The following is a 26,592-nucleotide window of genomic DNA, read 5'->3' as shown; positions in this document are numbered from 1 at the left end:
AAAACTTCATTTATTTAACATCCAAATTAACATGGTCTTTTGCATTAAATTAAATACCTGAACTTATAAATCTTTCCTATATACAGTATTTGGTGTGTTGTGTGTGGGTGTGTATGTGTCATGAAGTGGTGCCAATGACCAGTGTAAATGTTCATGCACTTCCTGTATTTTGTACTGTATGTTAATAATGTAAATGTTGTACCGTTCACTTGTTTGTTAAATGTGAGGAAAAAGACTAGTAGCCCTTGGGCTGTTCGTAATCCTGTCAAACAAATAATGAATTATATATATACAGTAACCTCCCCTTAACTCCCGCAAGGTGGTTTTCTTTTTACAAAAGATTTATAAAAGCTATAGCCATGATGAAAAACACCCGTTTCCAACACTTAGTGACAGCCAGGAATTGTAGACGGTCAGACACCTTAACCACTCAGTCACCACGGCCCCATATGATCAGGAGATGAATTACATATGAATGATGTAGCAGGTTAATATAAGTGCACATATATTTGGATAAATGCTATCTATTCTAAATGCAAATGAATAAATACAAAAAGTTGGGGTGGAGGTTTTAAAACAGTAGAACCGTACACATTGTAACCATTGTTCTTCCTCAGCACTTGAGCACTGTAAACAAACATAAATTGAAAAACAAACAAAATTAAAACTGAAAAGAAACCGCTGATCAGCTGTGGCTAGATTAATATAACTCAAATGTAAGCAAAATAATATAAAATATAAATCTGACGAATTAAGAGAGTATCCTTGATATAAAATGTTTAAACTGAAGTCTTGCAAAATGTTTACATGAAATGCAATATTGTGATCACGTTTGAAGAATCACATGGTCTGTGATGGTAAAATTTGGGAGAACGTGGCGGCTAATATGGCCACCTCGGTAAATGTAATAGGCCAGGTAAGACATATAAGTTTTCCGCTCGGTTCCTCTTGTTTATAGCCTTTAAGTGTTACTGTGTTTCCCTTCACTTTCTCAGGCAGTATTGTATCTAAAACTCTTGTCGCTTGTGAGAGCATTGTACAGGAATGTTACAATCAGTGATGTTCATCTGGAACGTAATTCACAGACCGAACATAAATTCAGAATAAACAGTTGTTTCAGCTTTGATAAAATACCAATTCCGTATGAATCCTCACTCCCTTACGACAGAGTTTGGTTTTGCCATTATAAAGAAGTATAATCCATTTGTTATTGACATCATTCCATAAAACAGGAATATTTGAAATCACTTACAAATGATATATCACAAACAAAATTTTAATGATATATTTTACGAATCAAATTCTTCCTATTGTGACAAGCTGACATTAATATAACAAGGCTTGGATTGTTCTATTGTTGTCTTAATTTGAAAGAAATACAACATGTTTGCTCTGTGGAAATATTATGTATCTTTTTTTTCTTTTTTTTCTCTCCAAATTTAATTTATACCATTTACCTATGTACAAAAAGAAAACCTTTACAGAAGATATCTACAGTACAGACACAAGTTTTGAATTTTCATTCTGTATTCCTGCCACAAAGATGGACGACATTAAATAAAGGAATTTCCAATGTACTTTGGTTAGACGGCTGAAGAAAAAAATCTGTAAAAGCTATAGGGAAAAAATCCTGACTGATTCATAGTACTTGAATCAAGTGAAATCTACAGTATCTAAACCTATGTGGATCTGCTGTGCTTCAGACAGGCTGAGTGAATTGTTGGCGTCGGGAGAGCAGAAAAATTGATTTTACGACATCAGCACAATTTCAATTGTAGCGCTTACAAAAATCTTACATGATAATCATGCAGCAATCTACAAAGCAGATCCATAGGGACCAATTTGAAGGAACAATTTACCTGATAAAAAAAATAAAAAATGAAAAATAATTTCAACAGATGAGGAAAACATTTAAAGAGTGTTTTTATTTTTCTGTGTTCATACAGATTTTTTTGAAATTATATATATAAATATGTATAAGTTAGTTGATAGTTTTTGAAATTCGAAAACATCTTTGAAATAAAAATCTGGGATGACATACGTCTTTAATATAGCCATAAAACGTACGGCACAGTTTTGGAGTGTTTCTCCGCTGAATTTTACTGTGAACACATGATATTATGAAGTTGTTCCAAATTAAACTTTGCAGTGTCTAAATCCAACCATAATTGAAGCTGGATACCTCTTTGATACAATGATTTTACTGGAATCATTGGTAATATACACATTAAATGACTGAAAAGAGGAACATCTTTCATTTTTTCATTTAATATGTGTAATACATGTACTACAAGTATTATTATTTTTTCAATTTTTTGGGGTGGTGGGGGGTTGGGGGAGAGAGATAGTTGGGGTCGAGGTAGACAGGTTTTCAGTAAGAGCAAGATTAATTTATACAGTAGTACCTAAATGAAGGAATGGATTACAAAGATTTCCATATATATAAAACGTGAAAATCAATTATTATAGCATCTGATGCTGTATGATACGAAATTAACAACACTTAACAACAAGAAATAGAAACAATGATACGCTTACATTACAATAAATGACATTAACACATAACAACATTAATAAGAAACAAATTAAACTGTAAAAGTTCTTACTTCTCCTCCGCTCTGCTCACTAGAGCTATCCGACCGTAGTCCCAAGCAATCTTCCTCAGAAGAGCAAATAGTAAGATAATCACCTACAAAGACAAAAATATTATTTTTATAGCGAGAATTTTATTTTAGGTGGTGAAAAGATGTTATTGATGATTGTAAAGGGGGTTTCCTCTATACAGGTCCATTGAAAATGAGGGTGACAGGGTTATTTCACCTAAACTATTAATAGACAGCACAAATCCCATGATGATGATGATGATTATAATATGATGATGATGATTTACCACCCATCCAATGGTGTTGATGATGATGATGAAGGGGATTTTCCCTATGCTATAAATAGAAACTTACCATCCATCCAATGATGGTGATGGTGATGTTGATAAAGGGGATTTTCCTTTTGCTATAAATAGACACTTACCACCCATCCAATGGTGTTGATGATGAGGGTGAATGGAATCTCTCCATATTTGCCACCTGTGAAGTCATATTTGGTTTGGTTGTGGAGCCAGAAAACCCCACACTTCTCTTCAGACGGGGGACCTACATCTTTATGTAGGTTAGATAATGCTAAGGAAGGCCCTGACCCCTGAGAATCCATCACAAATGGATGCAGTGTATGTAGTAGGGGTCACACCAGCATCTATTGGGAGGACATAGTCTTACACCAAGACCTGAAACAGAAAAAAAATATAAAAAAAATTGATATATTTTTCACATTTTGTATGTTCTACCTGAAGAGAATCATGCAGTTCCTGCAGAATGATCTATATCAAATTTTCATCTACGCTGTATTTCTTCTCTGGAAATTTACTCATTTTAATTGGAATCCATCTACATACATGTACCCCCAAAAAGACTTGGAAACTAATGTGTCTCTTGACAGTTTTATTTAACATCAAAAAGTTTGCAGTACATTACTTACTAATCCACACTTCCATGTATAAGTATTTGATTATGTCGTTAAAACAATGTTTCTTATTTGAATTTGATCACCACTAAAATGATACTGGAACTCCCAATAAACTCTGGATCTATCAATATCAGTCCTCTGTACATTTTTGATGTCTTGCAATATCTCTGTTTGTGTTCCAATAGGTTACATATACATGTATATATAATACCAACATGGTGATCTTCTATTATGTTACATACCAGTCAATAATGTACAACGTTTGTCAGTAGTAATGTGAAACAACGGTCAGAGGGATTACTACATATCTGTAAAGGAATACACAGGAATACATTGATGTGTCCCTGACGGCCGTGGCTTCGTAAATGGAGAGATAAACCACATGGAAAAGTATATATGTATCAGATATCAAGGCATGGCTCCACAATATACAGGAAATTAAGGGTATACTGTAGTGTCCCAAAGGATGAGGATTCTTAGAGAAAGAGACTAACCACATGAAGACTTTCAGATCATACAGAGGGCATGACCACAATAGTTAAACTTTTATTTAATACCCCTCATTTCATTTGCCACTTGCCTTTCTGCCAACATATTTCAAAAGTCAATCTTTTCCTTTTTTTCTTATTTTTTTCTTTTGATTCGTCTCCCTCGGTATTTAAAAAATGTTATAATGCCAAAACTTTTGCTGGAAAATGTTTGGCAGAATAATGAGGTTTAAGTGTAACTCAGAACAAGAGGTCCAAAGGTCCTGTATCGCTCACCTGGATCTTTATGCCCAGCATAGGTATATATGGCTATGGGTTCATGCAGGATCTAAACCATTTAAAAGTTATGGCAGAGAAAGTAAGTCCCTAGGGCTAGGGGTAGGGCTAGGGCCAGTCACAAGAGTCAATACTAATATCATGATTGTGTTCATTTCTTGATGCCAAGCAATGGTTTATCTGATTATAGGTTAGAGATCTCAAACATTTCAAAGATATGACCCAATACATAAGTCCCCAAGGGTGGAACCAGGGCAGACCCCAGGGTCAATTATTAAATATGACTTTGTTTATCTCTTTATGCATCAAAAGTATATATGGTTTTGGGGTGGGGATCTTAACGGTTTCAAAGTTATGGCCCAAAAAGTTAGCAGGTGAGCTAAAAACAAAAGCATATATTCCAGGAAGATTTGTTTTCCAAGGAAGAGACTTACTCAGGATGATCTTTGATGTGAAAACTTCTACAGAAGCATGACTCTTTATTTGACCATGTATTAACTATCAAACAATCAAGTTCTCACATACAAATTTTCAGGTTCATGGCCTTTGTCAGAAACTGTATAAATAGTTGATTTCTGAACTGGCAAGTTGGACACTCTTAAATCTAGAAGCACTCCTACAGTTCCTGACAAATGCAAGAAAGCCAAAATGTTCTGAATCTGAGATCTTTACTGTTTGATAATTAATTCAAATCTGAGCATATCCCAGTGAAGTGAAATAAAATACCCAGTGAATACGTTACTTCTGTACACACAGGAAATGACACGAAAAGCAACCAAATAGATACAAAAGCATACCCACTTCTTATTCAGAATGAGTGCTTTATTCAAAGACTGATCAATGTAGCTCCCATACAAACTACCACACAGAAGCTTACCACTAAATACACCAACCATACACCAGAGGCATCCTAGCCCAACGGTAGTGACTTCTTCAAAGGTTGATCATACCAATAATAACATTTTAAAATACACACACATTCAAGGCCACTTAACTACACATATTCAAATACATAGACTGAAGTCTAACAGGCGATGCTGTACCCAAATTAGGGCATTTTCACTCAAATGACGTCGACACCACCAATTTAAAAACATTGAAAGATTAATAAACAAACATATTTTAAACTTAAGACTGGATTTTTTTTTAACCATTTCCAAATTTTATGAATATAATACAGTTGTTTTCCAATTATTACCTTTTAATAACATTAAAATAGTCAATGCTGACGCTCCACTTTTTCCAATTTTTTTTAACAGCATTGTGTCCCAATAGTAGCAACTTATTCAATGACTGACCAACCTAAATGATATTTCACATACAAAGACATAGCCCCTATGCACAGGGTACCCAAAATATGGCAGATCAATGCATGCAACCCAATGAAAACTTCTGGATAATACGTTGGCTGTCAAGGGATTTAGTGCCACCTATTGGTCCAGTACTTCTGCCAGTACCAATTATAACGAGAGCTTCACACCAACTCCAACCTCTCAGAAGGCATTCCGTTATCAACATGCATGTATTAAACCCTTATAAATGTATACTCTAGAGAGATTAGATAGAAACTGGCCACAAATATCAATGAATGTTTCAACCTCCCGACATCCTGACATTCATTATACATGACTTAAGATGTACAGTGAGAATATAGGTCCCCATTTCACATAAATCCGTTTACTTTTAACAACAACTTCTGCGCTTTAGAAACAATTCAATAAAATCCCATTTCAGTATCCGTTAAGTACGATTACTTATTTCCCCTAGTTATTCCTTCCTCCAAACTACCATCCCCCCCCCTCCCCCGGATAGCTCAATTTATCTTTCCCTTTTTATGCATAAAAGTAACTAAAACAAGAGGCCCAGAGGGCCTGTATCGTTCACCTGGAAATGTTAGCAAAATTGAAGTTAGAATAGCATGATGTTACTGGAACTGTACCTGTATTACATGGTTAGTCGGGTGTTATATTTATATACAATTGGACAAGATCCTGTCATTCCTAAAGTAAAAGGAGGATTTCGAAGAATTTACTATGTTTCCCCTATTGGGCTCCGCCCCTCTGTTCCTAGGGGGGTCAGACCCATCATTGATACAAAATTAGGTCCCCTTCACCCAAGGATTCTTAAGGTCAAATATGGACATAATCCTGTCATTCCTACAGAAGAAGGATTAAAAGCTATTTTTCCTCTTTGGCCCTGCCTCCCTGCCAAAATGGGGGTCAGACCAACCATTTATACAAAATTGGTTCCCCTTCACCCAAGGGTGTTTCATCCCTAATTTAATCAAAATCCTGTCATTCCTACAGAAGAAGAAGGATTTTGAAGAATTTGCTATGTTTCCCCTATTGGGCTCAGCCATTTATACAAAATTGATTTCACTTCCAAATATGACGCTACTGTTCAAATTTGGTCAAAATACCTTCACCCAAACGGAAAAAGAAGGAATAAAAGCTATTCCTCTATATCCCTTATTGGGCCCCGCCTCTCTTCCCCCAAGGGGGTCAGACCCACCGTTTATACAAAATTAGTTCCCCTTCACTCAAGGATGCTTCATACCAAATCTGGACAAAATCCAGTCATTCCTACAGAGTAAGAAGGATTTTGAAGAATTTGCTATGTTTCCCCTAGTGGGCCCTCCTCCTCAGCCCCCAGGGGATCACCACACACTGTTTATACAAATTTGAGTCCCCTTGCTCCATGGATGCTCCAGACCAAATTTATTCAAAATCTACTTGGCCATTCAGGACAAGTAGTGTTCTAAAGGAAAAGTTGACAGATGGATGGACGGACGGACGCTGCAGTATGGCATAAGCTCACCATGGTCCTTGGGACCAGGTGAGCTAAAAAGCATTCATTTGATTCAGACACACCTGTTATAATAATTACACACACCCTGCAGTAACTAGGAGATCATTTGACCACAGCATGTACATTTTTGAGTTTGTGTGAGTTTGGACTTAAATGAGGGAGATCTGAGGGAGATTGGTAAATTTTGGTCAAAATGAGGGAGTCTTCCTCCTAATGAGGGAGAGTTGACAGCTATGACACTATAAACCTGATTGTTTTCGCACATTCAAATTTTAACACACTGTCACATTTCAAATTTCAACACACTATCCTATTTTAACAAGTTAGCACATGGATGAATTGGTTCACCCTCATTATAGATATGCAATAGGAACTGTATACAGAAACAATTTTAGTGGAATATTTCAATGCAAAAAGCTGGGTTAAAAGCTTGATATGTGGTTGAGTAGTTTTGACACATTAGACCTAATGTGCGGCAACAAATCCACCACAGATTATACTTGTGTCTTGTCATGGTCATCTCATTTTTTTTTATTGTTTTCAAACATCAAAACAACAACTTATGTGACACATTATCATAAATGATTTTAAAAAAACACTTGGAATTCTGTTAAATTGTCAACAGATTTTTGTCAGTTGCACTTGGTAATCTATATTTGGCTTCCTAGATGAAAAATGGAAAAAAACAAGGAAATGCAGCAAAGCTACTTAACACCAATTTTGTTTATAAATGTGAACGGAGGAAACGGATCCTGCATACTTCAACTTATTCTTTGAATATTTTTGTTAATGACATTTGAAACATTTATTTTTTTGCAAATGATATCCCATCTAGATTTTAATGATGTAATTTGTTACAATGTCTGTCGCTTCCTGTACATCCGAGGTTTGTTGTGCTACAAGACCAGAGTGACAGCAGGTCTGGTTACCATGACAATATCACCTGACGTGTTTACAAGAAGTCCACTCAGACTTTAACAGGAAGTAAAGTGATTGGTGGGCTCGGAACAAAATCTATAGAGTTAATAATGCAGGTCCCAATAACCGGTCGAGTAAATGACCATTGAAGTAGTATGTCCAGACGGGTAAATGACCAACCTTTTGTCCAGTAAACATGGTAATTGCTCTTCATTGACAATGAAAGGTATATTGCAATCAAGTCAATGATTTTCCCATCTGTCATCTCATTCCTATATTATATAATTATCAATCAGTATTTTTGATATCTTTTTGTTGATGGTAGTAGAAGCACTAATTTAATAATTATTTTGACAAGTGTTAGCCCTTCTGAAAAATGATTGATCTGAGGGAAACAAGTAAATGTGTTTCCCTAAAACAGGTGCAATAAATGTATATTTCCTTATCAATTCCCAATAATCTAATCTGGAAACCCAAGGGGTCCAATGATATCTCCCTTCAATATCTCTTCAATATCATTATCTCACTTTGAAACAACATTTCATTCTTGTTGCATATCAACCTCCAATGGACACCCTTCAGCTCACTTAGAAGCTCTCAGATCTACCCTAGAAACCCTACCGATCACACTTGGAAACTTGAAAATCTGTTAATCTCAACTATGCAGTCGCCCTCCTAATGCAGTCTTCAGGACTATGGTTTAGCAAACCCAGGTCAATATATATTGGAATGATAAAATAAGGAGTGTGAAGTAGATGAAACAGAAATCAGTAAGGTTTTAAACCAGGGTGGTCGGGTGGTGCAGTGGATAGTGCACCTGCCTTTCACCAAGGCGGCCGGGGTTCGATTCCCGATGGGACGTGAAAAGTTATGGGGTCACCTGCCCGACCATGTGGGTTTTCTTCAGGTACTCCAGTTTCCTTTCACACTAAGACCCCATGTGGGCTAACATCCGGGCCAACAAGAGTGATTGATAAATAACTTGAAATAACTTGTTTCATAATTGTTGTAAAATAAATAAAGTTTATATTTAAACCCAAAAATGCACTATATGTATACCCATACCCATCATCATTTATAATGAATTCTAGCTCCACTGGTCAATAACCAGGAATTATTGGCAGATAGACCATGCACAAGTATGTATTATTTTCCAACAGACCAACGCTCTTCCAAAAACCTCCCCCAGCCAATGTACTGGTAGATAAGTGAATTGCAGGACTGGTTTCATTTGTCAAATGAGAGAACCCACATTTATTTTTTTATGTTTTTGAAGATAATGAAAACAAATCTACTTAAACCTGTAAATCTCATTCATATGCATGGTGAAGGTGACTTGAAATAGTATTTGTAAATCTGTCAAATGTTGATGCTATGTGTTGATGAGCGCCACGATAGATTTGTGGATTTGATTGATTGAAATAAAGATCTGACAGAAAGCATGTCAGTGATTACCGATTTATTTCAGTGTTTACCAATCTACTTGAGACTCTCAGAGAGAGAATTTTTTTAGTGCTGTTCCATCAATATTATCTCATTGACAATACACACAAAACAGAAGTAATTTGAACACTTTCAATCCAAGAGATCCTTGAGGATCTCGGTGCCACTATTGAAATATAATGGAATACTCCTCATACTTATGTTTCTACACATACCTAATCATTTTGAAAAGGGGCCTGTTTGGCAAGTAACATCAATTTTCACCGGCAAAACTTTTTACCATTTATAAAAGTCTGCTGTGTGCCTCTATATACAGAGTTATTTCACTTCGTCTGGGGTACTTTTTCTCTTCATTTCTCTGTTCTTTTTGTTATAAGCACAACATGTTTAGTTACCAACTGATGATAGCGCAATACCCATAATGACCAAGCTATCATTTGTTTCCTGAACTGCAGTCCTATCCTCAGGCTTTTCTGACTCATACCAGGTAACTTTCTCAATTAAAACTGATAGACTACACAAAACTAATAAAGGCAATCTATACACCCAGTCAATGTAAATATTTACATGTATCAGACACCATTGATTCCACCATTGATCACACCTGTGATTACACCTGTGATTACACCTGTAATTACACTTGTAATCAATGATACATAAAGACAGGTGTTGACAGGTATAACGCAATCAAATTTACTCACAATCAATAATGGACGATAGAATCATAAAGGAATACTCACAAGCAGCTACAAGTGCATATTGTATGGCAATTACACTATTATCCATTGAGGGTATCACACAGTATAAATATGTCTGTCTATTCAGAAATATATCTGGGTATGAATACCTATAAGATTTAAATAATATCTGGTCAATTAAGATGACATTAAAAAGTTGCATCAGTATATATATGTGTAAATACCTGTCTATGAAGGTCACTGTTCTGTCTTTATACCTGTCTATGAAGGTCACCTCTATGTCTTTATACCTGTCTAAAAATGTCACATTTCTTTCTAAATACCTGTCTATAAAGGTCACCTCTCTATCTAAATACCTGTATATAAAGGTCACCTCTCTATCTAAATACCTGTATATAAAGGTCACCTCTCTATCTAAATGCCTCTCTGTAAATACAAGCCTATACCATAAAATATAAAAATCTGTGAAATTGTTGAAATTATTGAACAGTGAAAGCAGAAAGACCATTTCTATATCGAACAACACAAAAAATATTAATTGTATTTAGTTTGAAATACAATACTACAGTATATGATAATTACACGAGTAAAAACTGAGTCGGTTATCATAATGAACACTTGTTGATTGCTCCATCAATATGATGACAATAAATGTCACCTCGGTATATACACATCCTATGCATTGTGTGATAACCCCCAGCTAGACAGCTTTATCATTGTTTGGCATGATACACACCGTCACCAATACCAATAATCAATGGTCGTCATGTCAAGGTAATTGTGTCTCGTCAGCAACACATTTGTACCACAAAGATTCAGACTGTGTCAACCGTACATGTTCAGGGTGCCCAGGTAGTGGTTACGATAGCAAAATACAGGCAGGCAGGGGCATAACAATATCAGGCTGCAGAAGACACATGCAGCCAACACATAACTTTGTCAAACACTTTTAGTGCATCCCTTTCACCTATTGGCAGTCTCAAAAGTGTCTGCACACAGTCTACAATCCAGCTACACCCTTGGCAGGGGAGTGGTGAAGACAGACTATTGGAAAATCCATACTCTCAGTCAATTTTTAGTACAATTTATGGGAAATATATTTTTCAAATGACATCCATTGACACAATGATACATTTAGAAGAAAACACTTCCAGGCGAGTCTATCCATTTGTCTGTGATACTGCAGGCCAAGTTATTTCTAAACAATTTTATATCAAATAAATATGGACACATTACACAGTTCTAGCAAATGAATATACTCACTTCACAAACCGTCCTCACATAATTCAGTAAAATATTTCAAAATTAAAATTGTGAGCTATCTGACCAAGGCATGCAGGTTTCAGGTAATTTAAAAATGTCTTTGCCAAGTTTTCCATTTTTGTTTACGAATACTTCACTCATCCTGTTTCATAATATTAGTCAGGCCTATATAAATACCATCTGGGAGGAGTCAGTTTTTGTTCAGGTTTGGTATTAATCTTCAAACTTTAAAAAAAAAAACAGGTTTGGGAAAGGAACAGACCTGCAGTAACCCACTGCAGTAGCCTATAATATACTGATAACGTGAACATTGATGCGGCCATCAATTCTACCTATACCTGTGAATGGTGGTTTTAATCTTCGACTTCTGATACTGAAGAAAACAAACTCTATCTGCTGCCCCCATTGCAAATCTTGGATCCCTCCCTCCCCTCCCCTCCCAGGCTTAAAACCTTAGTTGTTGTAAGGATGTTTAATCCTAAACAAATTGAACAAAAATCTAATACTTTCTTCATCAGAAAATGTATGAAAATTCGTTCTGTAATTGTCTTAATTTTCAGATCCTTGTAAAATCATACATTACTCTTCATGGAGTTTGAGAAAATCATTACTATTTTTTAAAATTTGTATTGAATTTATATTTTTTTCATAAATGAGTCGGTTATCAGTTAGATATATAGTAGACAAATCAACATAACTAGGAATGAGACATTAACAAGAGGCCCATGGGCGTTAACGGTCACCTGATATATTTATACAGAGAGTTGATTTTGTTTTTAACATGAGCAGAAATATTATTCAGTGACAAAAAACAATAAAACCACCTTATTCAATATCTAGCATACAGATTTAAGACTAAAAAGTATTTGAAACTAGCACCTCTGATTCTAAACAAGGAAAATGAAGAAATTTTAGCACACTGACTCCTTTGGGCCCCACCCTACAGCCCTTGGGGGTAGGGCTGGCTCAAAATTTTCAAAGTATCAAACTGTCAACTCAGGGTTATAATTCCAATCAAGTTATTAACATGTAATATTCAAAGTATCATTTGCCATTATAAACCATAATAAATTTTGCCCCCCCCCTCCCCCCGTCCTTCCCCAGGGGGTAAACGTGAGACCCTAGGGTCATAAACCTTAAGACCCTTCCATCTATGAAGAGTGTTTGATTCTACCATATCTGGGTCTTGAGAAGAAGATTTTTGAAATTTTAGTCAATTTGACCCTTTTTGGCCCCGCCCCTCAGGCCCCTGGGGGCTGGGGACCAAACCGGCAACCATTTTTGTTGACCTTTGGCCATGGAAGGTTTCTGCAAAATTTCATTGAAATTGGTTCAGGGGTTTTGGAGAAGAAGTCGAAAATGTAAATTGTTTACGGACGTACGACGGACGACGATGATAAAAGGCAATCACAATATAGGTCACTTGAGACTTTGTCTCATGTGACCTAAAAACATAACTTGATAAAGCAATCATTGTGTCTACAAATGCATTGATGTTAATAAACAATCCTGCAGACTCATATCAGCTGGTCACCATATGTATATTGACAAAACAATTTGTGACTGCTATGGTTTAGATACGATATAAATCAAATAATAACTTCCATCAACAAATATATTTCATCTCGAACCCTATGGGATTCACAATCCCACAGGGTTAAATGTAGAAAATATTACAAACCATTACCTAGTTGTTCTGTGTATTAAATCTTCCCAAATTTCCACATACATGTTCACATGTTCAACCATGCATTATGACTGCTGATGAAATTAAGCTTGCAGCTACAGTTTTTGCACAAGCAGCAATATTTCTTGGTTTATATGTGTATAGGCCTATCTGTAGGATGACTTCAGCTCAGCGTAAAAATTCAGATTCCATTTTATAGACTGAAACTAACATCTTGCTTTGTGAACGGATGAAATAACAACGAGACATTTTACACAAGCAGTCACTGGAACATCATAAGTGTTGGAAGTAATGTTCAAAAGCAACTGAATTCATTCATGTGAAAAACAGTATGTCATCATGGACTGCTAAATTCTGCCATATGGTAGGGTTTTCAACAACCGTTTATTTTTCCCATTTGTTAGATTTGAGGCATTGTAGAAAACTGAAGTAATTATTCTTGTGTACATCATAAACAATAACATAATTTTAATTGCAATCATTATCTGAATACAATAAAAAAAAAATCAATGACATTATGAACCAGCTTTTAACTCAGAATTTGTCCCAACAACCATCTTAATATATAATATATATTACATATTCAGAAACATTGTCGTAACCTTTTTTTTCCTATTCAAGATTATAATGTATTTATAATATACAGTATATAGTATGATAAACTTGCTACTGTGTTTTTACTTTAATTGTTGGTCATTGCTATTGTGGTTTTACTTGAATGGTTCACGTTGGTCAAAGCATTCTCATCAATAATTAAAACCACTGGGAGGCAGGAGTGTGTGTAATTGACATATGGCAGGGTCGGTTTATCCAGTGAAGTGAAAATTACTGTCCTGTACCTGGACAAAAATTGAAACTGACCATTAACTAATAGCCCTAACTGACCACTGACAACCATAAAAAGCATGATCACATCCACTTTTCGCCCTATATATAGTAGGCTACTGTAGGTCAAAGATCTGCTGCAGTACATGTACCAGATGTTGATCCATATGTCAATGTCAATAACGCTCTGTAGACTCAGTACCGACCCAAACAGGTAAAGCAAATTGTTTCACATGGTGAATAATACATAAGGCATTGAAACCTACCTTCCCGAGTAAAATTATTTGAATCCAACCGAAAAAATGTAGCAGAGTATCTATAAATCCTTGTGGTGGAGCTAGCAGACAGTCACCGTACAACTCTGCCAGGCCTTACACCAGATACAAATAGCCTGGCCCCAAAAATCAATACTAATTTTTGTTATTCTCCAAACACAGCAGCTGAAATATCAGCCGGTGAAGTTCCTTATGAATTGAATGCTGCTGCTTACAGAGGCTGAAATAATACTTCAGATTTAGCTTCCTTCTGATTCAATGACTTTCTGTTGTTTTAACCACTAGAAGAAATAATTAGGTGTCCAGGTTAACAGGTATTGAGATTCTAGCTGTGCCCAGGCAGCTTGCTTAATTAAACAGTTGATGCTACAGACCTGACATCTTCAATCAATATCTAAATAATCACTATGAGCGGGCTGTCAGTCCTTCAAACATCAGTGGCTTAGTTGGCCTGTCAGTCCCTCCATTATCAGTAGCTCAGTCTGTACTTCAAACATCTCTGGGACGGTAAGAGTGATTACATCAGAGAAGTACCATAATACTGGATCCTAACTAACACCAGCAAAGTCAATATAGCTCTGTCTATATACCAAACCAAATCATAGCCTAATCCTGCATTTAATTTTATTGCACAAGAAATAAATTTGACGGGAGAGAATGAGAGAATGCGTGTCTACACAGTACAGGTGCTTGATTCAATGCCCATCTCTTCATTTGCCACCTCATCTATCACTCAGTTAGCTCCACAATTTAATTTACTTAGCAGTTCTTTTAGAAGTCCTCTTTTGACTGCTGATGTCTCGTCATAAACCCTTAAATTTATAATGCGGAAAAAAAGACATGTATTAAATTGTATATCTATATGTACTGTAAAGCGTTTTAGAGTGGCTTATGTTAGCTAGATAGGGCGCTATATCAAATGTTGAAAATTTATTTTATTTAATTATGTAGAAAAAAATGGCCTGCTGAATCCCAGTGTATGATGTGTGTGAATCAACTAATGTGGGCAAATGATAAAACTGAATGTAGCACATGAACCACAATTTAGTGGGTGGGGGTATTTAATTTCCACCATTGCAGAAAAAACACAATCCTCAAAATACTGAATGCATACTTTTGAGGACATGACACACACACAATATGAACATAATAAATCACATCTGAATAAGAAATTTAAACAGTTTCATTTGTTTGATTGATCAATGCATACATTGACATAGACAAAGACATGGATGCAACACATGGGAGACAAATAAATGGAGCCTCCTTGGTCACATTTTTGACTTTTGGAACCTGACATACAATAAACAGTTTCTGATCAGTTCCATGCTAACTTTTCAGTTCTTCTGGTTAGTGGTGTGTTAATTTTTCATTTCAAACTGTGTCAAAATGAACCACTTGTTTGCGAACCCACAATCCAAAGTGCTAGTACGTACTATTTCTGAAAGATATTGACAACTATACATTTATATAGGTTAAACCTAAAATGATTTGGATGGCTGCTATAGACTTTTACACACTGCCAATTTGGTCCTACACTCTACTATATACAGAGTTATAGCCCTTTGTTCATCATGCATCACTTTGTCAGGTGTTTCTCTCAATAGCTTTGAACATATTTTATTGCTAAAAATACAGCAAATGGACGCTCTATCATTGAGCTAAAGGGAAATTCCCTCTAGCGTAAAGCTGGAAGGCGACGGTAATCCTATGTACAATTAAAATCTGCCACACTATTCCGGCACACCTTTTTAAACAAAAATATAATGCTGCATTAGGAATTAAGGCTGATGTCTTCATAACAAACAGTTTACCAGATTTGTAACATATGTGAAACTCTTTTGCGACCAAACAGATTTAATGCTACATTTTGTACATTATGACATATGATCAAAAGTTAATTCATATACCTAGCTCATTGGTAGCCTAATTTTTCTTACGCTATCTTTCCAAAGGCATACTGGGGCCTGTTTGCTTATATTATGTGGAACAATTCACTGGTTTGACTGTTTTTAAATGTAACGTTTTCTGGTATAAATTCTGGCAGACCTGCAAATGTTTATGCTGGCCTTGCAAGGCTTTGTCAAGGCTAGCCTGAAAGCAGCATCAGATTTCTATGTCAAACTTGATTTCATAAACAAAAGCAGCCCAGTTGGTTTCAAACCAAGGTGGCATTCGCAAATCCCGGTTGAAACAGTTCAGGTGCAGGCACAGAAATTTATTCAGCAATAAATGAACGCATTTGGACCAAACTGTAGGCATAACTTAAAAAATACACAGTTACAGGGTTTTGTGACAAATAAATAACAATTATTCAAGAATAATGTGTCTTTCCTTCAAGTGTCCACTAAATTATATATATAACATCTTTATATATTCTACATGAATTGACCTTGTTTTTAAAAGAAATTATGCATCTACTAGCTAGACTAGCAAAAGTCAGCATTTTAGTTTGGATCAGGCACGTCTGGGCCCCTCGATACATGTTACATGCCGAATATTCCTGAGGTCAGCCTCAGTTCAGATCTGATTCTGTCATTTTCTTTTCATGTTCAGTTGGTTGAAACGGTTGAACTGCATGGGTATGCGAAAGGGGCCCAAGACTGCATCATATCACAAGCATCTGTATCTGGTATGTAATCAGCTTTAATCTTTCAGTGCAGTACTGTAGCCTGTTTATATTGTTATGTTAATTAACACCAACCTTTCTTATATAACTTTAGCATATTTTATTTTGCTCACCTATATTTTATTCATCCTTGTATAGGCCTATGTTTATTTGCATATGCTATGCTTTTGTTTGTTTTGAATTATACCTAGTTTGTCGCAGCCATAGCTCTACTGAGCTAATGTTTGTATGTTTATGGTATGTGACGTTCAATAAATATTCTTGTATCTTGTATCTTAATAACAAAATAAAAAAGTCTGCCTACCCAACTATATTGTATTTTAGTATTTACATACCAGATACAGGTGCCTGTGATCATACCCATGACACATAGCTAGGGTGCTTTCTTACCGACTGTCAAAACAAAGATTACAAATGTTACTGTACTGTCATTGTCATGTGAGTGACTTTAGCAGACGATGGAATTTCAATTGCACTTGTCTGCTGGCCATGGGTCAGTACATTTAAACTAATTACAAAGCGTAAGCCATTTACCTAATGAAGCTTAATTATGATATGCAGTCCACCACACACTTGGAAACGCCTTCGTCGTTGTTGATGTAGGCCTATCTCTGTAGCATAAAACGATGCTGAATCTGTCGTAATGGTAGACTTACTGAATTACACTAATGGAACCCGACGACAGTAAAAATTTCAGGAATAAGATAAATTTTAAAAAGAAATACAAAATGATGGTGCAAGTGCAAAAAATTAGTGCTGTACCCAAAACTATTTTAACACTTCTAAAGGAAAGTATCCCTATTTTAAGGTACAAAGATTCATATATAATATCAAAAATGATACAGTTTCTATTTTACGTGAAGTCATAGCCGAAATCGACTCAGATATTATACCTGACATGAAAAGCTTTAAAACGATTCAGATTTATTTGAGGATCCACGTTAATTCCACGCATTATGGTACTGCATTAAGGTGAAACACTTCGCCGAAAAAATCATAATGGCATTATTGTTTGCCAAAAATCATAACTGCTTACTGAAAGTGTGTATTGCAAATCGATCAGTGTTTGCGACAGCCGCTGGAACTTTGAATGTCAGGGGTTTGGCAGAACTCACCAAGCTGACAAACAAAACGGTTTCTCACCTTGGGCATTCGACTCGTGTATTCCAAAAGCATTTATTGTTGTTTCCAAGATGTCTCTTTCAAACCGACAGTAGCGTCATTCGGGGACTGAAATTACACAGACTGTTCAGTACAGGAAACGAACTTTACCGTCAAACACCTCAAATTAAGAGCAAAGGGAAGGAGTTCAAAAACTTATTTGATTTGGATACAAATGTTAAAAAGGATGTACTTCTGTTTAGTTGCTATAAAGCAGATCCTATTTACACGTTTTTCTCCTGGTTTGGTTTGATATTTTTGGGTATAGCCGCTGGTATAGCAAATTTTTCATGGACGCTATTTGGTGCCCTCCCTGTTGAAACTGAAGAGGAAAAGGAAAAACCATGGTCCCAGAGATTATCCTTACGAAACAAAATAATGAGATACGCCTTTGTGGCGGTGATGGTTATAGTAGGTAAGTTGTGTGGTTCGGACAGGTCATTTTTAATTGAAAACATTTTTTTTAAAAGAAAATATATATGTTCAATAACACATAAAGTTGTAGTACTAATATTAATACCTGGCCTCCTCTGCGCAATATAAAAAAATATCTCTCGTCGTCAGAAAGCTACGTTATCGCAGCTAATAAAGTTGTAACAGGAAAAGAAAGAGAGAATTGACTGAACTCTAGACAGATGCGCTACATAGCCATCAGTGATTGACCTGGTCCAGTTCCACAGGTCAATCACTGATTCCACTACAGTTCTCTCTCTATGTCTTCACCCCCATGTAAAGAGAAAACTCTTTACAACCCAGCTTCAGGTATCTCCTAGTGAATCGGTCAAATATTCAAGATCGACAATCGGAACTCTATAATCGATCGACAATCGATTATCGGTTTAAATTACCTACTCGTGACAACAAGCTTAAGGTGTACTCACAGTTTAGGTATTAATTACCCCCATTTGAAAGCTGGGGATCCAATCACTATAAAATAGCATATTGATAATTTTTTATCATGAAAAACACTCCTGCTAGCTTCATTTTACTAGCTTTCTTTAAAAGACTTCTTCTTTTTAGCCACTTATTGGAATTAAACTAAATTTGACTGGAAGCATCCCTAGGTGGTGGGGATTCAAAATTGAGGCTGACCCCCCAGGGGGCTGAGGGGCGGGGCCAAAAGGGGTCAATTTGCCCATATTGCTTTAAGCGACTTCTTCTCTGGAACTAAGAAGTGGATATCAACCATATTTGACTGGAAGCATCCCTAGGTGGTGGTGATTAAAAATTGTACAAATGGTGGGGCTGACTCCCCAGTGGGCTGAGGGACGGGGCTAAAAGGGGGCAATTTGGCTATATTGCTACAAATGACTTCTTCTATAGAACTGTGCACTGGATATCAATCATATTTGATCAAAAGCATTCCGGGGAGGCAGGCATTTAAAATTGTACAAATGGTGTGGCTGACCCCCAGGGGGCTGAGGGGCAGGGCCAAAAAGGGTATTTGGCTATACTCCTTCAAGTGACATCTTCTCTGGAACTAAGTGATGGATATCAACCTTATTTGACTGGAGCATCTCTAGGTGGTGGAGATTCAAAATTGTACAAAAGGTTGGGCTGACCCCCCGGGCTAAGGGGTGGGGCCAATATAATGAATTACTTGGAAATGGTTGAGATCCCCACCATATAACCATATGTACAATTGCTGAGTATAAAGAGAAGAATGCACATTTGCTTCCAGGATGTCCCTAGGGTCTGGCCCCACCCTTGGAGACATAGTCCCTGGGCCATTACTTTAAAACGGTTGAGATCCCCACCCCAAAACTATATATACAAAAGCTGGGCATAAAGAGACGAATGCAATCATGATATCAGAATAGACCCTGGGGTCTGACCGAACCCCTAGGGACCTAGCTTCTTAGTCACAGCTTGGAAACAGTTGAAAGCCCCACCCTATAACCGTTTATATACAATTGCTGAGTATAAAGAGATGATTGCACATATGCTTCCAGGTTGGCCTTGGGGACTGCCCCACCCTTGGAGACTTAACCCCTGGGTCATAACTTCGAAATGGTTAATATCCCCACCCCAAAACTATATATACAAATGCTTGGCAAAAAGAGACAAATGCAGTCACGATATTAGAATTGATCCTGGGGTCTGGCCACAACTCTAGGGACCTAGTGTCTGAGTCGAAGCTTGGAAACAGTTGAGATCCACACCCCATAACCATACATAAAATTGCTGGGCATGAAAAATCTAATAAAGCTATGCTACAAGGATTGGCCTTGTGGTCTGGCATACTCCCTTGATCTCATTTGGAGAATAGTTTGCCTTGATTGCTTAGGTATCCAGGTGAGCGATACAGGCACTCTGGGCCTCTTGTTATATTAACCACCCTATCTATAATGTCAGTGCAGATGTTGCGTCTGCTTCAAGTTAGAAAAGGAGAAATCATTATTAATCCATTTTTGCATGACATAATGCAGAATTTTTCATGGATTTCCAAAAAGAGGTATTTTTTTAATCTGTCGACATTTAAATTTAGGTATGAACGCTTAATGTCATCAAAATTCAAACTTTGAAAACGTGGGTAAATCGCCGATGGGAAGGTTGAGTAACAAGGTGCTTGTCGTAAGGTCCTTGCCATGTAAACCTCTAACATTGTTGAAGTATTCACTGACCACTGACATTGACTATGTGACGCTTGAATGTGGACATGGTTTCAAGCGGGAATTTAAGCCATATTTGACATATAATTACATAATTATAACTGTCTTTTGGAATTTCAATTGAACATAATCGATCTTTCATCAGCAAAAGTGATTATTGGATCGGACCCTTTTCAAACTCGATTTAATCGATGTTTCCGATTATCGGTACACCACTATCTCCTAGCCCAAGTTTCCTCTGGCTCCTGACACCAGACTTAAACATTTCGACAGATAGATGTCTGGTGCATATCTATCTATCAAAATGTCTACGTCAGGTTTCAGGGCCTGAGCAAACTCAGGCCTCCGAACTCCAGACATGGCAATATTGAGCTGCATAGTTTCCGCCGAATCGACTCGGTCCATCTCCACTGCAAAGTAAAAGACATGATCCATATTGCTATGTAACAAAAAAGTCATACATGTTTGACTGTTGCTTCTGTTTGCATATTTCGAATATACAGTCAAAGCTGAATTAACTGACTGTCTCCTCTTTAAGTTTAGAAGAGATAGTCAGTTATTTCAGTGTATGGAATATCCAAAAGTTACTTTTATCTAGTCTTAACAGATGACATCTTCAAAGGTTATTATGTTTATCATTCACGCATGGTTGTTTACCTCTATGTCATACAAGTATGCTTAACTTTCAAATGTTTGGCAGTTAACTGCATTAATATTGTTGAGATGGTGCTGTTGTAGTGATATCATACATAGCTTGAATTTTTATACGCCCGTCAAAATTTGACGGAAGTATTATGGTATGGGCTATGGGGTTTTTGTTTGTCCGGCAATCCCCTCCTACTATTTTGACCGATCTCTTTGAAACTTGGTATACATTATAATCATGATATGAAGTTGTGTCTCCCTTAAAAGAATTTTGATTCAACGATTTGTGCAAAAGTTATTGTCCTTTGTTCATTTTAGTATTTGTTTTTTTGTGCGTAGATTTTCTCCTACATTTTTATAGCATGTCAGCTAACCACTATTAGAATGATGCAGATCTTCTTTCAATGTAAGAAGGTATATAACACTATATGGCATTCAACGGGCGTATATTGTTCCGCCCCGCGGTACTCTTGTTAACAGTTATTTTTCTGACTATTTGTAATATGCATAATCGTACAGTATTGGTTTTCACCAAATTTGTATAATGTCTGACATGATAAGGAGAAGCTTAAAAACCAGTATAGAGTCTGGATTTTGCATATCAAAACTGAGGTTCAAGCACTTCTTCAATCCTATTGGTTAATTCTTTCAGAAATATTCAAGCTACTAGATATAATTATGCAAACAACTTATAGTTTGGCACATCCTTCCTTTAAGTTTATTGATCCACTGATCATGACCTAATTATTAAAACTTTTTTCCCAGGTTTATTGGTGGCTGGATTGGGCTTCATGGTTCCATCCAGAACAGTTCGAGAGATCCATTTGGTGGCTGGAGGGAAGAAGGGTCGGATCGTAACATTTGGACCTTTTGGGAGAAACATCAAAATAGAGCGTCCCCTAAAAGAAATCGTCCCCTTGCATAGCCGTACTGAGCACAAGACCGACTTGAATATGAAAATTATAGGCTACACAGGTTTCTTTACATTAGACACAGGCAGAGGAATTTTCCATGAGGAGAAATTATATGACTTCACAGTGGGTTCTAAGAATGCATAATGAGAAAAAAATTGAATGTTGACTTGTGCACATGAAATGTTTAAGAAACATTTTTACCATTTAAACATCTGAGTAGCATATGTGAGAACAAAAATCAGTCGAAACTCACCAAATTATATTTGAATCAGAAGTGTATAATTACGGAAATTATCCACTAGCTCAAGGGCTACTACGTATACAGTAACAGTATGTAGCCTTTTTTAGCCACCTGGCCCGAAGCACCTACTGTGAGCTTAGGGGGTCCATCCTACATGAACCTTTTCCTTCTAAATGTTAGCATGCATGTAGTATGGCACAAAAGGTCCATGAACCATAATTGGACCCACACTGAAACCGGACCTAGCTCTGACTATACCTAACTTCCATTACAGGTGATTTTGTGTAACAGGATTAGGGCTCATTCGGTACCAAGTTTATGAACTGCAAAAAGTGTTGATGTATTGTAATATGCATGTAATCTACATTTACACTGTCAATCATTTCAAATGTCCTCCATATGCAGAAACTTCAACTGTGCATCTGTAAAAGAGTTAAAGCAAATATCCTTTGCTTGAAGAGGGCAGAAAATACATTGTATTCACACAGATAATCAGTTATTTGAGTATACACTCGAGTAATGAATTAATAAATAACATGTTGCTTGTTTGCCTTTAAAAAAATAAAGCAAATGTCTCTACTTGCAAAGGGCAGGTATACATAACGTTCAAACCCTGTACAGAAATTGAGACATTTGTGTTGCACAATAAAATGATTGTATTGGTGAATAATGTGTTTTTTGTTGATCTTTAAATGAATTAAATAGAGATATATGTTATATGAAACAAACAAGCATACATTGACTAATATAACTAAACATTTACTGAAATATATAGTTCTGTATTTCCATATCTTCCAACATCACTTCCAGTCCAGGTTTTATGTTCTTGAAAATTGCATCATGGTGTATATTATGTATGGACAAAACAAAACAGATCCATTCTTCTGAATTTATTTTAAGTATAAATATTTCCTTTTGAAACGTATGTATTACCACTAGATGATGTTCAGCTCTTGTGTTCATACTCTCGAAGTCAAGGTCGCAGTAATGGGCCAAATGACAAATTTTAAACATGGTGGTGATGTTATTCGTGGCCATAGCGAATCAGTAAGAATAAATGTTCATATAAATTGATACATGTACATGCATAAATCACAACTGGACAACATACTGTATTGCAAACAAGACATGTATGTCCAAGGTCAAGGTCACAGCAACAGATGAAAGGTCAAATCCTAGAAATAAGAATCCAAGCAAAAAAATGGCATGTTGCTTACTTAACAACTGGTACAACCATTCAATACTTCCAAGGTCAAGGTCATTTTCTACAGGTAAATGTCAAATTAATTATTATTAGCTCACCTGCCCGAAGGGCAAGTGAGCTTATGTTATGGTGCAGCATTCGTCGTCACGCCGTCCGGCGTCAACTTTTTGCTTTAAACAACTTCTTCTCAATAACCAAAAGGCCTAGGAAGATGATATTTGGCTAGTAGCATGCTAGGATCAAGGGCTACCAAGTTTGTTCAAATAAATGACCTTGACCCTCTTTCAAGGTCACAGGGGTCAAATATGTAAAAATCTTCAAACAACTTTTTCTCAATAACCAAAAGGTCAAGGGTACTGATATTGGGCCTGTAGCATGCTGGGATGAAGGGCTACCAAGTTTGTTCAAATGAATGACCTTGACCCACTTTCAAGGTCACTGGTGTCGGTTGTCTTTAAAATCTTCAAACAACTTCTTCTGAATAACCAAATGGCCCAGGGTACTGATATTGGGCCTGTAGCATACTGGGATGAAGGGCTACCAATTTTGTTCAAATAAATGACCTTGATTGATATTCAAGGTCACATGGGTCAAATATGTTTAAAACCTTTCAACAACTTCTTCTGAATAACCAAGCGGCCTAGGGTGATGATATTTAGCCTGTAACATGCTGGGAAAAAGGGCTACCAAGTTTGTTCTAATACATGACCTTGACTTATATTCTAGGTCACAGGGGTCATATATATTTAAAACATTTAAACAACTTCTTCTGATTAACCAATAGGCCTAGGGTGCTTAAATTTGGCCTGTAACATGCTGGGATGAAGGGCTACCAAGTTTGTTTAAATAAATGACCTTGATTTATATTCAAGGTCACAGGGGTCAAATATGTTTAAAACCTTTTAAACAACTTCATTTGAAAAACCAAGAGGCCTAAGGTGATGATATTTGGCCAGAAGCATGCTGGGATGAAGGGCTACCAAGTTTGTTCAAATAAATTACCTTCATCCATTTTCAAGGTCACTGGTGTCAGATGTCTTTAAAATCTTCAAACAACTCCCCTGAATAACCAATTGGGCCAGGGTACTGATATTGGGCCTGTAGCATACTGGGATGAAGGGCTACCAATTTTGTTCAAATAAATGACCTTGATTTATATTCAAGGTCACAGGGGTCAAATATGTTTAAAACCTTTTAAACAACTTCATTTGAAAAACCAAGAGGCCTAAGGTGATGATATTTAGCCTGTAGCATGCTGGGAAAAAGGGCTACCAAGTTTGTTCTAATACATGACCTTGACTTATATTCTAGGTCACAGGGGTCATATATATTTAAAACATCTAAACAACTTCTGAATAACCAATAGGCCTAGGGTGCTTAAATTTGGCCTGTAACATGCTGGGATGAAGGGCTACCAAGTTTGTTTAAATAAATGACCTTGATTTATATTCAAGGTCACAGGGGTCAAATATGTTTAAAACCTTTTAAACAACTTCATCTGAAAAACCAAGAGACCTAGGGTGCCTAAATTTGGCCAGTAACATGCTGGGATAAATGGCTACCAAGTTTGTTCAAATAAATGACCTTGACTTATATTCAAGGTCACAGGGGTCAAATATGTTCAAAACATTTAAACAACTTCTTCTGAATAACCAAGAGGCCTAAGGTGATGATATTTGGCCAGTAGCATGCTGGGATGAAGGACTGCCAAATTTGTTCAAATAAATGACCTTCATCCATTTTCAAGGTCACAGGGGTCAAATATGTTAAAACCTTTAAACAACTTCTTCTGAATAACCAAAATGCCCAGGGTACTGATATTTGGCCTGTAGCAATCTGGGCCCAGTTGTTCAAAAGGTGATTAGCTTAATCACTGTTTAACAACTTTTTTCAACCTTTAATAATTTTGTCAATATACAAGGAAAAATCTCACAAACTTGTATGTAAATTCACTTCACTAACAATTTGATTTCTGAAAAGTTATAACTAATTAAATTGTTGTTTCTTAAAGATACACAAAAAGTAAAATTTGCACTAATCACTAATTAAGCTAATCACCTTTTGAACAACTGGGCCCAGGGCTACCAAATTTGTTCAGATGAATGACATTGACCCACTTTCAACCTAATGTCATTGTTTGACATTCAAGGTCACACTGATATTCTGCCTGTAGCTGTATTTTAGTCCACTTTTAAGATTACAAGTGTGAGATTAATACCAGGTGAGAGATGCAGGCCCATTGGGCCTCTTGTTGTTATGGTTGTCTAGCTAATCATAGCTTCTGAACAGCTCGAAGATGCTTGTTATCAAAACTGTACAAAATGACACAGATATCATGGTTTTAAACACCTATCATCAATGCCACATGAAGGGATACAAATCTGAGTCATTGCAAAATACATGTTAGGGCCATAACTTAACTTCTGTAGAGGAATTTGGCTGGGTAGATCGCGAACAACCAGGAAGCTCGCATACAAATGTAGTTAGAGTGTCAATCTAGAGTTTGGAGGGTCCCCGGTGTGAATCCAGGTGTGGCCGTGTATTTTCTCTTTCTCCTGTTACATTTCTGAACAGATATATATGTTAAATGAAACATCAAAAATTGATGTATTATGAATTGACAATGTATGAAAAATAGAGATGACAAAACTTACCTGTCAAAATCCAATATGGCCGTCTCTTGGTCACTTTGCTATCCAATCAGTCCCAAAAGTAAACATGCAAAACTACAGACCAAGAGGAACCTACATATTTAAAAAATTGAGACAAATACCTCCAGCACATGCTGAGAAATAGTGATAATATACCTTTACTGTCAAAATTCAAGATGGCCAACTGCTGGACATTTCATTTCTCCAATCAGTCTCTTAAAATAAATATGCACACATTAGGTCCAAGAGGAGATTACGTATGAAGTTTGAGAAAGATCACTACAGTACTTCCTGAGAAATAGGGAATGACAAGACAGAACACAGACAAGGGGTGA

General features: G+C 36.5%; 2 protein-coding genes across 6 annotated transcripts in view; one reads left to right on the top strand and one right to left on the bottom strand.

The window, feature by feature from the left end:
- LOC110462804 (CSC1-like protein 2) overlaps window positions 1–17,491 on the bottom strand; it is a 45,057-nt gene extending 27,566 nt beyond the window's left edge. For 2 of the 5 annotated variants that reach the window (XM_021516990.1, XM_021516993.1), the window contains exons 1-4: window positions 17,364–17,491; window positions 3,028–3,280; window positions 2,607–2,689; window positions 592–627 (exon numbers count right to left, since the gene is read on the bottom strand). In XM_021516990.1, the coding sequence (XP_021372665.1) occupies window positions 592–627; window positions 2,607–2,689; window positions 3,028–3,207 (299 nt within the window). In that variant the 5' untranslated portion in view covers window positions 3,208–3,280; window positions 17,364–17,491. Of the gene's footprint in view, window positions 1–591; window positions 628–2,606; window positions 2,690–3,027; window positions 3,281–13,100; window positions 13,158–14,191; window positions 14,424–17,363 lie in introns of those variants that run through there. The other 3 variants (XM_021516991.1, XM_021516992.1, XM_021516995.1) reach the window with 3 other exon arrangements.
- A 276-nt stretch (window positions 17,492–17,767) lies between these two features.
- LOC110462805 (transmembrane protein 223-like) lies at window positions 17,768–23,063 on the top strand. The gene is made up of 2 exons (XM_021516996.1): window positions 17,768–18,405; window positions 22,013–23,063. The coding sequence occupies exons 1-2, from the start codon at window positions 17,829–17,831 to the stop codon at window positions 22,303–22,305; spliced, it is 870 nt and encodes a 289-aa protein (XP_021372671.1). The 5' UTR covers window positions 17,768–17,828; the 3' UTR covers window positions 22,306–23,063.
- The last annotated feature ends 3,529 nt before the right edge of the window (window positions 23,064–26,592 follow it).

The sequence above is a fragment of the Mizuhopecten yessoensis genome, unplaced genomic scaffold, assembly GCF_002113885.1.
Source record: "Mizuhopecten yessoensis strain PY_sf001 unplaced genomic scaffold, ASM211388v2 scaffold10831, whole genome shotgun sequence".
Taxonomy (NCBI): domain Eukaryota; kingdom Metazoa; phylum Mollusca; class Bivalvia; order Pectinida; family Pectinidae; genus Mizuhopecten; species Mizuhopecten yessoensis.
Note: the sequence above shows the minus strand (reverse complement) of the source record. Positions and strands in the feature narration are given on the sequence as shown.

What these genes read in the sequence shown, in the direction of transcription:
- LOC110462805 (XM_021516996.1), top strand. Translation starts at nt 17,829, where the DNA reads ATGGCATTATTGTTTGCCAAAAATCATAACTGCTTACTGAAAGTGTGT. An exon ending in GGCGGTGATGGTTATAGTAG is followed by an intron (nt 18,406 to 22,012) that starts GTAAGTTGTGTG and finishes CTTTTTTCCCAG; the next exon opens with GTTTATTGGTGGCTGGATTG.